Raw genomic sequence first — 15,430 nt, 5'->3', positions numbered from 1 at the left:
ATTTGTTTCTTCGATAGTAATGGCATAATCCATAAGGAGTTTTTGTCTACAGAACAGACTGTAAATCAATATATTTACAGAGAAATTATTGAAAGACTGCGGAAAAGAGTTGCCCGTGTGAGACCAGCCGTCAAAGACAATTGGATTCTGGACCATGACAATGCACCTTGTCACACTGCACTATCAATTAAGTTTTTGGCAAAGAAAAACATTCCTGTAGTTCCTCAACCACCTTATTCACCTGACTTGAGTCCCTGCAACTTTTTCCTGTTCTTGACTTTAAAAAACACCTCAAAGGACACCAATTTGGAAAAGTAGCTAACATAAAAAGAACTGTAACCAATCATCTGAAGGATATTCCGGTTTCTGAATTCCAACACTGCTATGAAGACTGGGAATACCATTAGAAGTGTTGTTTGGCTTCCCAAGGGAACTTACTTTGAAGATGATAGTTGATGTTTAATTGGATTGTAAATATAATTTATATATATATATATATATACATTTTTTTTGTGTTAGTAAATCAATCTTGCATTTGTGTTCAGTATATTTTAATTTTATATTTTTATTATTTCATTTTATGTGGTAATGTAATCAAAAAAAATTATGTACCTCTTGTTTTCTAAATTTTTTTTTGTATATGGATTAAGATTTGTGTGTATGGAAGGTAATGGGAATATTTTAATAATTTCTGATGGAATGTATGCAAAAGTTAAATTATATAACGATAATTCTAGAAGATGGAGTATGAAAATTTTATGCAGAATTTATTTAAAGAAAATACTTTTGTGTATCTTTAATAATGTTTGTTAAATTTTGGTATGATATTTGTCTGTAGGGTAATGGTTCACTGCTGAAATATTACTTTTTTATTGTATTTTATGACTTTTTCATTTAATGGTAGATAAGGTAATGGAAGACCTGAGAGAGGCAGATTTAAAAATTGATGAAATCCAGATTGACTAACAAAGATATTAAGGTGGAAATGGCTGACATCTCATTTAAGGGAAGTGTAAAGGTATTAGAAGATTAGGAGTGATTGGAGAAGTGGTATAACATGGGGATGAGAAGAACCGAGTGGTGTAGTTTAGGAATTATGTTTACACAAAGAGAAATAATGAATGTAGTAATAATTAAATTTAAACTTCTTCCATTTAGTTTTCACATTTTTTTATTGTAAGTTACAATAAAAAAAAACTGTAGTAATCCCCTACATACAAAATTACTGGGCTACAGAATGGAATGAAGCTGTCATTTGGAAGATTGGTTATTCTGACCAATATGTGCAAAGGATGAACCGTGATAAACAGTCAGCGTGACTGTTATTGTGATTTATATCACATACCAACCAAGCCGGAGTATCTCGTCACTACACTCTGATATTTTAAAAGAGTGTAAACAAGCAGGATACTGATATATTGATAGAGCACTATTGATGGAAAGAACCAGATGACAAACAGAAGAAAACACTGAATGCTGAATATCTCCACTGCCTCACCACAGCCAATCAACCTGGTCCGGCTTCCTTTTACACTTTCTGATGAGGAACCAAAACAGTTTTCTTTTTTTTTTACGATTTCTGAGCTGGCTCAGCCATCTTCTTGTCAATACTGGAAGCTTAGAGACTAAATGGCTCTTTTCAGAATCTTTTTCTGTTTAGCCTCTGGAACCACCATAAGGCATTACTTCAGAGGATGATATGTATAAACATAAATTAAATGCAGTCTTGTGCAAAAGTCTCAGGTTGACCATTCCTGAGATGTGTGGTTAATTGAAACCCAATCACCAAAGAACACCAGTATCTGTGATCTATTATTCAAATCGTTATAAAAGTAACTGTCTTTTTAGAATTTGAACCTTAGAACTTTCGACTTTGAAATCAGCTGATTTACAAAGATGAGTTCACCACTAGACTAGCCTGGTGGGTTTAGCTCTTTTTAGAACCAGTCTATTAAAAATGATGCCAGCTTTGGTTGGAACTGCTAACCATCCTTGTAACCAACTCACTAACACACAAACACAAATCCTTATAAAAACTGGTGATCGTTCTGTGCAGCAAAGTAGTGGCATCTTTTATTATCCAAAAAGTAATGCGTTTCAAATCCTGTTCTGGCTTGACATTTTTCATTCAAAATAGATTTCACATATCATACTCCTGAGAAATTGTCTTGGTGAATTAATTTTTAACCAAAGAAAAAAACATGAATTCTCAGAAAAAGACTTTCTAATTAGAATATTACTATACTTCTATGTTTCAGGGACTTCATACATTATTTATAATTACAGAATCTTTCTATACAAAAAAAAAATTACTGTTATGATAATAGATTTTATAACAAATTTTATTAAGAAAATAAATTGTATACTAACAAATTATTAAAACAGACTTTCACAGTTATATACAATTTATTATAAAGATTTATCATGAAGAATGTAACAAGCTTTCAGGACTTGTTATACTGATGAAAATAAAGAAAGAAGTTCATATAAATATAGATTCAGAAACAGTTCAAAATATAGATTCGCATTGATCTCTGTGCCTTCGGTAAAATTAAGCCAGATTGTAATTCTCAAATTAAATTTAGTGGTTTTTGTTAAATTTAACATGAAAAATTGAAAAAAAAAATAAATAGTTCCCAGAACTGAATCTTCTGTTATTTTTGAGAAATTTAGGGTAAAAGACAAAATTGTGATCGAAATACATACTATTTTATGTTTGGTGTAAAATAACTTTGTTAAATAGGAATACACAAATAGGTTTTAAACAAATTTTGTACAGAATTTGATTCTGAGAAAATGGTATTAATAAAATCCAGAAAATCTAAATACGAATGTAATAATTCGGTGTTTATTAAAAACAAAATATATAACAATTTGGAATATTTATCTAGTTCAGAATGAAATCTTTCGCCATCTGACACTCACTAACGAAGCGTTAATGAACCTGTGTTTATATGAACATTCTTCTTTATTTTCACCAGTAAAACATGTTCTGAAATTTGTTACATTCTTCTTGAATTACTCTGTACAAACTATATCTTTTTTTAGCCATATTTAAAAGTACATCCTGTTTGCCCAATATAAAACTTTTTTAATCAAAGAAATATTGTTTATAAAATTAACTTTTTTTTTGTTCATTTACTGTTTTTATTTTTATATCACACTTTACTCTCTACTTTCATATCACACTCTCTACTTTTGCAGAGATTTCTGTTTCATCAAAAAAGTTTTTTTAAAGATAAATTTTAATTAAGATATAATTTAAAAAGATAAATAATTATAGTTAATATTTTAGTTATTATATAAAGTAAAAGTCTGATTAAGTATTAAACGTGAAATAAAAAAATAAAATGTATTATTAACGGTATTTTACTTTGTTCACGTCTTTGTTTTTAATTTTAGAGAATTTTAATTATAATTTACAGTTATGTAACAACAAAATTAAAATGTAATCAAGTACGGGTTAATAGTAATGTATTTAACATTTAAGTACTACAATGAATATGAATGATATCCAATTAATTAAATATAATTGTGTACAAGATTGGATCAAAAATTAAAGAATTTTATATTTAACAAATGAAAATGATTAGCAACATAATGAAAGGGCTATTTTTATCAAGAACAAATTATTGCTACAAGTAGTTGGTATTTTTATTAAATTAAAATGTATAATTTGTTCTTGGGGTTTTAACTGAGGATTGACTGTTAAAATGTGTTTATAAATCTGTAACTTTCTGTTAAACCATTTAATTATATAAACTGATTTAATGAATGTAATTTTATATTGTATTTCTAATTTAGTGTTTACAATTTATATTTACTTAGTAGCAGATCCGACAATGCTTCGTTATTGCTGGATTTGAGTATATATATATTTGAGTATATATATATATATACTCAATTCAACACAATTGAAAGTTTGGTAAAACATTTAAAAAAATAAACATTACGGACAATCACAAATTTTAATCTTTCCCTTTTACCCTTTCTCTCTTTTCCCTTTTTACTTTTCCTCCTTTTCCCATTTTCATTTTTACCACATTCTCTTCCCCCATTTCCCATTTACCTTCCACCTTATTTCCACTTTCCCCTTCCCCATTTCCTTCCCCCTTCCATTTCCTTTTTCCGTTTTCCTTTCCCCCGTTTCATTTTCCATTTCTCCTTCCCTTTTACCTTTTTCAATTTTTCCCTATTTCCCTTTCTACCTTTTATCCTGCGCGTAAATCGGTCCAGTAGTTTTTTAGTCTATAGCGGATACACATATCGGGAACATTGAAATGGAATCGTAAAATATTTTTAATAGCGTATGTTGCTTTTATATCATACAGATAGCACTGTTTTTTTAAAAAAAAGCATGTTTTTACCTGTCACAGGTGTAACATCTTAGTATATAACTAGTAGGTATATAAAAACACGCAAGTATTAGAATGCAACGTTGTGTCAAAATTTCAAAACAATCGGTGAAGAACTTTTGGAGATTTAAGATACTGAACAAACGAACATTTATTTACATTTTTATTTATATAGATGTAATCATTAAAAAAATGAAAGTTTGAATAATATAAATTAATAATAATAATAATAATTATATAGTCAAATACAAAAAAATAATAATTAGAACTTTAAAAACGGTAGCTATGGAGTGATAATAAAAACACATAATAATAATAATAATAATAAACTTTTCAATAACCATCCTATGGCTGCATTATACGAACGTCGTGCTACCTATTCCAGACCAGCCGGAATTAGGTACCACGAATTAAGAAGTAAATACGAAATTGCCTTTCCAGATACATTGGCAATTTCTACTAGAGAAATACCGCCATGGCTCTTGCCAGCGGTAAATACAAGTTTGGATCTCTCTCAAGGAGAAATAAAAAAGAAACCAGCAGTGATCATCCAACAGGAATTTTTGGCAACCGTCAGTACTTACGAAGAACATATTAGAATTTATACTGACGGTTCTAAAACCGAACATGGTGTTGGATGCTCAATATATGTAAATGGAGAAGCCCACTTTTGGAAACTGCCAGATGTGGCCAGTGTCTACACGGCAGAACTCACTGGAATTCAGCAAGCTCTTCGCTACACTGAACACTATTGCGAAGAGAGAGTGTTAATATGTTCCGATTCTTTAAGTGCACTTGTCGCAATTCGGAACAAGAACATTAAGGATGTCCTAATTGCAAACATCCTGTCCATTTTATACGTTCTAAAACAACGAGGACAGCGATGCGTATTTGTATGGACTCCGGGGCATGCTGGTATTACAGGTAATGAAATCGCAAACGAAGCTGCCAGAAAGGAAACAGTCTGCGATGATCTGGATGCATTTCCTGTAAGAGTGGCAGATGTTAAAAACCGTCTAATAAACATAGTAAAAAACAAGTGGAATGCTGAATGGAGGAGTTTAAATACAAAATTAAACTCAGTAAAAACTTCTCCTTATAAATGGAAAAGCCACTTTAAGTTGACTCGCCGTGAACAAGTAGCGGTGACCAGACTTAGAATCGGTCACACGCGATTAACAAATTTATATTTGTTAACAATGTGCGGTGTTTGTAATAAAACACTGACAATCAAGCATCTGATAGAAGAGTGTACCATATATGAAGACCTCAGAAAGAGGTTCCGTCTTACAAATAATATTAGTGCTGATCTGGATAATGGAAATGAAGAAAATATAGTTGCATTTTTACACGCCAGTGGAGTTCTTAAAAGTCTATAAAATGAAAGTTTAAAGCTGTGATAAAGAACCTCTAAGCGGTAGTTTTATATATATATAAAGAAATGGTATTGATAGGTTGAAATTTTAATTTCATGGTCTTTTGAGAAGCTTATCTCAAATTTTAATATTGGGGCCCTTTACACTCCGTAAGTGTTTGTGATTGTCCTTGTCTTTTATGTCTTAATGTTTATTGTGAAGTTTGTGTTTTTAAATAAAATGTAAGGGCCCTTTACACCCTTACATATGACGATCCTGATAGAGATAATAATTTCTTTTAAAGAATGTGACTAGGGCTAATGACTCTTAGCAGTCGATGCCCATAAAAAATTCAAAAAAAAAAAAATAAAAATAATAATAATAATAATAAATAAAATAATTCATACCTGTATGTATTTTTGACGAATGTTCTTAGAATTCTGGTTCTTCGATCAGCTTCAATACCATATTGTACATCATCTCCAGTAAAAGCAAAATATGCTTCAGCCTTTACAACACCTAATAATAAATCATATCTAGCTAATTTTGTTATCATATTTTTTCTAGCTTGTGGACTGCTTAAACCTCCATGAGGATAGTGATTGTTTTCACGTTCATGATTTGTATTGCTGTTGATCTGTTGTGATATAGACGATCCAGGAAAAGGATTATGAAGATTATCTGAAAAAGAAAATTAATTTATTATTAATTTGATGTTTATTAAGTAATTTTTATTACATAACTACCCAAAAAGAAGTGTAATACATTTAGAGTGTATGTTGTTATATTTGTTCCACCGTAGAAGCTCAACGGCTGAGCCAATTTAGATGAATGACTTCTTCGCGCTGGAATCCTTATGTTTACCTGCAGTGTCATAGGTTATATAAATATATGTATGTATGTTACGGTAAAACCCCGAATACCGGTAAATCTTAAGTTTTACCGGTAAATTCTAACATTTACCAAGTCACTTGGTAAAAGTCCGAAAAAATCTTGAAAACACATTTATTTCGGACTTTTACCAAATAGTTTTGGTCATTATTGACATTTACCATAAGACTGTCGGTAAAGGTTGACAATTCTGTAATGAAATCAATCAAAAGTATGAATTTAAAAATGCTCTTCCCAATTTCGAAATTTCAGTGAAAAATGAAACAGATTTTTTTTAAAAGATTACAAAAAACTTTATTTTGCTATATAATACTAAGACATTTCAAAAACTTTACAAGTAATTAATTCATATACACTAATATTCAGGAATGAATAATTTTCAGCAAACTTCTACAATGGTAAATAGCAATATGTTCGTTGTTATAATTAAATGAATCCTTTCGAGACTACAAATTACAAAAAAAACTCGATAACTAAGAATAATGCCCATCTCAAGTACTAGTAAATAACTCGTATGCAAGAAAAATTTGCTCCTCATATTAATTATTTTTTGAATGAAAAATTTTGTTAAACTTAGTGTTCTAATTGTACGAAATTTTGAAATTCACACGTTATTATTTATTGCAGCAAGATTGACTATTATGGAATTTAGAATTACAAAGTAATTTTTCAGATTTGCACAAACATCTGTTCGTCGTAGACTCTTTCACGCAGTTGCAATTTCTGAATCCCTCCCCACCAAATAAAGACAGTTTTAACACAACTCCTCGTATGCTCACTGTTTTAGTTCCAATTTCCTCAACACTCAAAACATTTTCTTTACACAACGTAATCTGGTTTCTCGTATACATAGTTTGTAGTTTACCCACCTTTGTACCAAGTTCATAAAAATTATCGTTTTGAATACCAACAATGACAGCTATAATTGATTTTTGATCTAACTTTGCTCTATCTATATCTGGTAGTTTCACTCTGACGTTTTGTCCGACAGAAAATTTTTGCAACTTTATACACGATGTTGCCTTCAGCTTTTCTGCCTGCTCTTCAAGTGCACTTTTAGCCGTCATTCGAAACCTCTGCACTTTTTGAATTTTATCAATCGCTGTATTTGAAATATTGTGCGTCTTTTTTGTGTAAAAATTATTCTTAATAATATTAAATAAAATTCAATCACATTTTCTTAGCAGCATGTTTTTTTTAATAATGTTGTTTTGTAAAAGGAAAGACGAATTTTACGATAAATTCTGAATAAACAGATAACTGGAAGGCTATATTTTAAAAACCAGAATTTTTAGTTATATTTTTTAGGTTTTTTATATCTTTCCTTAAGTTTTAGAACGGTCTGAACGAACAAAATGACTGTATTTAATGAAAAACGTTCAATTGGGATTCAAAACTTTTTTCCCGCAGCAAAAATTGAAAATAAATTGTGTTAAAAAACAATCCGGGTGTTACACCCAGACTGTGTATTTAAGAGTTAACTATTAATTGATTATTCTGAAGTTTGAAAATGATTAATTTTAATGCAATTTTTGAACTGAAATCCCGACATTGAGAAGAGCATTTTTAAATTCATGCTCTCTTTTCTATTTAGAAGTGATTTCGTTACAGAATTGTCAACTTTTACCAACAGAATATGGTAATTGTCAACAATGACCAAAACGATTTGATAAAACTTAAGATTTACCGGTTTTACCGTAACACACACACACACACATATATATATTTTTAACAATATATATATTGAATCCGCCAAATACAGAATTAAAGAAACATTCTTACTTTTTTTTTACATTAGAGCGCTTTCGGGGATAAGCCCATCCTCAGTAATGTTTTCTGATTTATCTTCATTTAAATTTACACACATAACTACTATTCAACACCTTTATACTTTGATTATTGAGAAAAATATAAGAGATTCTAAACATTTACAGAAAATATATTTGTTGAGTCAAAAAATTATAAAAAACTCGCTGATCCGGCAATGCTTTACTACTGCTAGATTTGAGTGTATATATATATATATATATATATATATATACAGATTAAATTAACACACTTGAAAGTTTGATAAAATATTAAAAAACTGAACATTTACGGGACTTTACAAAATTTAACCTTTCACTTTTATCCTATTTCCCTTTTTCTCTATTTCCCTATTTCTCTGTTTCCCTGTTCCCTATTTGTTTCCCCATTTTATTCCCCGTCCCCTTTCCCCTTTACTTTTCCGATTTCCCTTTCTCCTCTTTCCCCTCTTCCGTGTTCCCTTTACCTTTTTCTCTTCTCCCCTTTTCCTTTTCTCCCTTTTCCCCCTTAACATTTTTCTAATTTTCCCGCGCGTAAATCGGTCAAATTGTTTTTTAGTCTACAGCGGACACTGCCTTTTATATATATAGAAGAAGAAAGTCTGTATGTATATTTGTTTGTTACGTAAATATCTCAACACCAGTGCCACCTAGCGAGTCCATTTTTCGCAAAAATATTTCTTTTCACGTAATTAATAATATAATTTGAATATGAACCAAATCGGACCATAAATGCAATTTTTCCAAACATCTCAATTCCAGCGCCATCTACAGGTCCATTTTTTGCAGAGGTATTTTTTTTCATGTAACACATATTCTAAATATGAACCAAATCGGACTATAAATACAATTCTTCGAATTATTCGACCGCAGCGCCACATATGTCGGTATTACGGTTTTTAGTTGGCCAATCGTGCGTGGTCTGTTGCGATAAACGGCTTATTTTGCTGCTCCCTGTAGAAAGTAATCTGAGGGAGTCATCCCAACCCCGCAGTGGAAGACATCTACCTGGTGACGCTTCCGGTCGCCACCACACCCCCAGTTTCTAGCCCTGATGGATCTGAGGGAGTCAGATCGGAAGATCGTGCAGGTCCCACAAACCCCCCGAATTGATCCGTTCGCCAAAGAAATTTTTTCGTAAAATAGTCATTGACAGCTGTGGCGTGATTGAATCAATCACGCCACAGCTGAGTGAGAATCAATCGTGATTGATTCCCACTTCTGTTAACTGACTAATAAAGTTTGTTAAAACAGTACAATAACGATCATTATTAACTGTATTTTCAAAAAGGATTGGGCCCGCAGTGCGCGGTCTACTCACACCAACCTAGACTGTAATTTTCGTTTCGTGTAAAGATTGTTTAATTCATGGAAGTTAATTGTCGACCACAATTGTTAATTTTGTGAATTAATATATCTCAAATGAAACGATGCTTCTATCTGTAAAAAAAATGTAATATCGAGGACACCTACGGAATTTTTGGGGACCATTTTTGCACAAATCTTTCTCATACCACGATCTTCAGGTAATATTAGACGAACCGTTTCTCGATCGTTGTTGAGTTCTTCTGCAATCATTTTCACGGATAATCTTCGATCAGATCGTACGATTTCAAGCACCCTGGTCAAGTTGACATCTGTCCGTGAGGTTAATGGTCGTCCACTGCGGTCTTCATCTTCAACATTCGTTCTGCCTTCACTAAAATTTTTATGCCACCGAAAACATTAAACATTTTTATGCCACTTGAGCTCTCGACATTACTTCCTCTCCAAAAGCCTTCTGAAGCTTAACATAAGTTGTCTTCGCGTTTTCACCCAATTTAACGCAAAAAGAAATGGCATACCGTTGCGCAATATTTTACGGTTTCATTTCTGTGATGAGAGACACAAACACGTGTTCACTTATTACAGCACAACTCACGACTGAGCAGTTACATCAATGTGCCGCTTGGACTAGAAGTAGCTTATAGACCAAGGTCAAAGATGGTGTGCCTACGCAAGCTGCAGGGTTGCCATATCTTTCAAAGAAAAATCAGTCTCATTATTTTATTGTCGCATCTCGTATATATATATATATACGTATATTACATAGTAATTCACAAAGACTACAACAGGACAACCAACCTAACTCCGAAAAAACAGAATGCACTATGTAATTATAAAGCATCTGCACAGCGATTTTCCGAACTCACTGTATTAAATAGTTTTTTCGATGTTGCCATTTGTTTGTTCAATTATTGAACGAATGTCGTATTTTAATTAAGATTTTATTTAATTTTTAAAATTTTTTGTTCAAATAACTCAATAATTACTTGACCAATTTTCACCATTTAAATTCCATCGTTTCTAGAATTTATTCTGTGATTCTCTTTTGATAAAGGTTTTATCACCGTTACTTTTGACCATTCAGATAAATGTTGGGGCAGTTCCTTTCTTTATCCGTGGAATAATGTAGCACATTCATGATGTCGCCTATGTAATGTATTTTTGATGAATCGTTCAAAATAAAAGGTTTAATTATTTTCTTAAAACTAATTCGATTATTTTGAATTTTTTTAAAGAGGAATTTTAACGGTAGCAACGTTTTTTTTTTACTATGATTAAGTAAAATGTTTTGCTGAGTTGAAAAGATTTATAAAAGTATAATTTTATTTTCATTTCGCTATTTAGGTAATTACTGCTATAGATAGCAATTTATTGCATGAGTTTAGGGATTTGATTTACCGATAAATTTTATTTTATTATTATTATTATACTTTATCTTTGTTCAGCATAGGCTAATTAAATCATCAAAAAAGAAAATATTTATAGATTAATAAAATGTTATTCTCTTCTTCATTTTTTATTTAAATACTGTTATCTTAATTACAAACAAGATAGTTTTTATTTAAAATTTTTTTACAAATCCTCCAGTTGTCACACGCCTTTGGGCAATTAGTTATTTAGTAGTAATTTGGAATCCAGCCATGATTAAGTAGATTAGTTGGCAATGGAGAACGGAGTCGGAAGAAGTAACCAGTATATATAGAATTTATCTCCAACCTTTCGTCAGCTAAATTATGGCCAACTTCCTTTACTTTTTATTGTATTATTAAGTGTTTTAATCATGTGTACTGGACCGAAACAGAACTATAATATTAAAGGTAAGTGTATTTTTTTTTTCATATTAAGCTATTTTTAATTTTTTAAATATTACATAAACACAAAGAATAAAAAAGTACATAAATTAAAAATTAACAATTTTATTGAGAGGGTTTCTAAACTCGTAGGCTAGCTATACTTTTTCGGATTCTATTTGTAAAACTAAACAAAAAATATCCTTAAGAAAAATGACTATTTCTCCTTCGTTCTCCCTCTGTCCACCATTTTGTTATTTTTATATAAAAATCTATCTCAAGTTCGGATAGACGAATCACATTAATATTTGGTAAGCGTCTTGGTAATAAAGTTTTAAAACTAGCAAAAAATCAGGATTTAAATACCTTCGCAAATTATAAAATGGCGGCCATGGTTATTTTTCAGTCGTTATATCTCTATAAATATTAGTTTTATCAAAATTTACGTCATTTACTAAAATATTAAGTCTTTTATTTTGAATAAAATGAAATTTTATTTTTGAAAATCGGTTACAAAATAGCCGTGTTATGGCAGAAAATTCATGTTGTAATTACGTTCCTGTTTTCATGTCCTCCACTTTACGTTCAATTCAATTCAATTCAGTATTAATTTTTTTTTTTTATTGTTAATTCTAATATTGTAAATTAGTATCAAATTAAATAATAATTTTCTCACAATAATAGACCTAATAAATATGACACAAAATTAAATAACTACCTGTGATGTTCTTACGTTAATTGTAGAACATTAGATATACTATTTTGAGTAAGAGTTTTGTAACAAATTTTCTTTTGTTTTGCTTATTATATGGAACGCTTAAAAAATTGTTTATTATCTATTATTGTTATCTATTGTCTATTACACACACACACATGCATATATATAACATGTATTTTTTTTAATGAAAATTCTAAATTAATAACAGATTTTGATAAAAGAAATGTATTGTCTTTCCTTTTTTGATATCAGTATCGTTTTGTTAAAAACAGTTTTATTTATATTACAGAAATTTTTGTTTTTTGAGGAAAAGAAATTATATCTTTTTTTTTAATTTAAAAAAAACATTTTTTTTAACCACTTGAGAGCAACCGTTAACCTCCTAGAACACGTTACTTAGATCGGCCCACGTGGCTGAAGACTAGCCCCCCCCCTTAGTGCAGCTGGAAGCTGATCTCCCGACGGGGTCCCTCTTGGATCATTGAGACATCACGACATCCCTACCGGTTGCCATGGTGACTCTCCCCAAGAAGGCTACCCTTCCCTTCCCTATCACCTAGTCCTTGGTCCGGGTATGCACCCCATGCATATCCCCCCTGAATCGCTCGCCCACCTCACAAACCTCGAGGGTCATCCAGAACGTCCTGATCCAGCCATCTGCTGGATCCGAACGCCCTCAGCAAAGAGGCTGCCTCCCTGGTCATGCACGTGTACACGATTCGACCTCCTTGCAACAGAATCTTTTTCGCCAGTTCCCCCCGGAATTTTTTTTTTCTAATTCACATTAGTGGAGTTTGACATCCACACAGTATAATTTTATTAGCTCCAGTCAGTCGAAGATGCCATTAACCTTCAGTGAGATGAGGTATAGCACCTCACTTAGAAGAAATTATATAATTGCGAGACTCTTTGTGTACCGTTTACAATTGTAATTTTTTTGCATAATTATTTACAATCTTAGCTATAAGTCAGGGATGCTACTGCCTTCAAGTGTAATATTAATTAAATATTATAGTAAACTTCAATATTATAGTATATATGTATATTGTATATCGTAGTGAATAGTACCGCCACCACAAAAGATTTCCTTATGCTAGTTTTACCTGGAAAAAAAATAGCATTTTGTTATTTCGAAGCTTTACTTTTTATTTTATTTAATTTCATTTTATATTACCATTTATTTTAAAATATATACTATACTTTCTCGGAACATAATACAATATCTTGTAAAATTATAAATTTTTACTCTGTAATAAATAGCATTGGGAAATAAATTTAAAAAAATGTATTTTTACAGTATTATCAATGAAAAGGCTAATAATATTTTTCATCTCTCAAATATATTTCTAATATTTTTTTAAAAGCAAGCTAAAATAATACAAGTTTTTTTTGTGAATTTCTTTGGTTAAAAAAAAAATTATATCAACTAAAATAACGTTTGAATTTAATATTGTAAGTTTTGTTTTTCATTTTAAATAAAAGTTTTTCATTTCTTTACGTTTCTTAGAATATGTTGTTTACCCAGGAGCTATAGCATTTTATCTGTGTCATTGGTAACTGATGAGCTTTGAACTATACAATAATGTAATATTTCTTGAAGTTGGTTACATAATTTATCTACATCTCTTTCATTCAAAACAATACTCCAGTTGTATTTTCGCAAATATTTTATTTTTAAAATTTTTGTTTAATTTTAGTTCTACAACTTAAATTACTTTTTGAAATTTAATATAATGCAATTTAATTAATATCCTAAAAAGATGTTCACCTTACTTCTTCTTCTTCTTCTTCTTGAATTAGTCATCTTAGGACCACAATAAATATCTTAATTATTCTTTTTCTTTTGACTTCCTTCCTTCAATATTTTGTCATTCTTTCTCAATTTTTCTCTCTTTACTCCATCTGTAGTCATATTTCTCTTTTGGTTTTTCCTGGAAACCCTTGTTTTTTTTTGTTTGATGATATCGCCACATAAGCTTGAAGCTTGTGCGTGGGATATGAAAATGTAGCGTATGGTAGAGTGTGTATACGAAGAGATTGATGAAGCAATTAAACATGTAAAAGGAGATGAAAATTTAATAATAGTTGGAGATTGGAATGCAAGCATTGGAAAAGGCAAGGAAGGAAATATAGTGGGTGAATACGGGCTGGGCAAAAGGAATGAAAGAGGGGACCGAGTTATAGAGTTTTGCACGAAGTAAACTTGTTAAACCTGAGTTTATTCAAGACTACAAATTTACCGGTATAGTTAAATTACACTAATAAATCATTAATGACTTTAATTATTGATCCGACTATAAATAAAAATATTTTAAAAAATCACAATAATTAGGAGACATTTTTTAAAAATTTTACTTTAATTCTCAGCTGCAATATTTTACTTATAACCAGCGATTTTATTGGTTAGGAATAATAATACTGGGGAATGACCTGTACGGATAGGTCACAACGATAGGTCATCAACTTGTATTTTTCTTTAACGAAATGATTAATTAGCTTTGAGTGCAGATTCAGAGATTTAAAAATATCAATCATCTAAAATTGTACATAATAAGGATAAAATCAAAACCTAAACCGGCAACGATTGTTAACGTCTATATGCCTACAAGCGCCCATGATGATGATGAGGTAGAGTGTGTATACGAAGAGATTGATGAAGCAATTAAACACGTAAAAGGAGATGAAAATTTAATAATAGTTGGAGATTGGAATGCAAGCAATGCAAAAGGCAAAGAAGGAAATATAGTGGGTGAATATGGGCTGGGCAAAAGGAATGAAAGCGGGGACCGACTTATAGAGTTTTGCACGAAGTATAATTTAGTAATTGCTAACACCTAATTTAAAAATCATAATAGAAGAATATACACTTGGAAAAAGCCAGGCGATACTGCAAGTTATCAGATAGATTATATCATGGTTAAGCAAAGATTTAGAAATCAACTCGTTGACTGCAAAACTTACCCTGGAGCAGACATTGATAGCGACCATAATTTGGTGATAATGAAATGTAGATTGGGGTTTAAAAACCTGAAGAAAAGGTGTCAGATGAATCGGTGGAATTTAGAGAAGCTTGAAGAAGAGGTGGTAAAGAAGATTTTTGAGGAGGACAAAGAAGATTTTTGAGGAGGACATCGCAAGAGGTCTGAGTAAAAAAGATAAGGTAGAAAATGTAGAAGAAGAATGGGAGAAT

General features: G+C 30.9%; 1 protein-coding gene across 1 annotated transcript in view; it reads right to left on the bottom strand.

Annotated features, from left to right (window-relative positions):
* LOC142332959 (neuroligin-3-like) overlaps positions 1 to 15,430 on the bottom strand; it is a 290,961-nt gene that overhangs the window by 99,651 nt on the left and 175,880 nt on the right. Inside the window, exon 4 of the mRNA XM_075379678.1 lies at positions 6,118 to 6,391. Coding sequence (XP_075235793.1) covers positions 6,118 to 6,391 — 274 coding nt within the window. The remainder of the gene's footprint in view (positions 1 to 6,117; positions 6,392 to 15,430) is intronic.

This window comes from Lycorma delicatula, chromosome 12, assembly GCF_047948215.1.
Source record: "Lycorma delicatula isolate Av1 chromosome 12, ASM4794821v1, whole genome shotgun sequence".
NCBI lineage: Eukaryota > Metazoa > Arthropoda > Insecta > Hemiptera > Fulgoridae > Lycorma > Lycorma delicatula.
The sequence above is the reverse complement of the archived record's forward strand: the minus strand, read 5'-3'. Positions and strand labels throughout refer to the sequence as shown.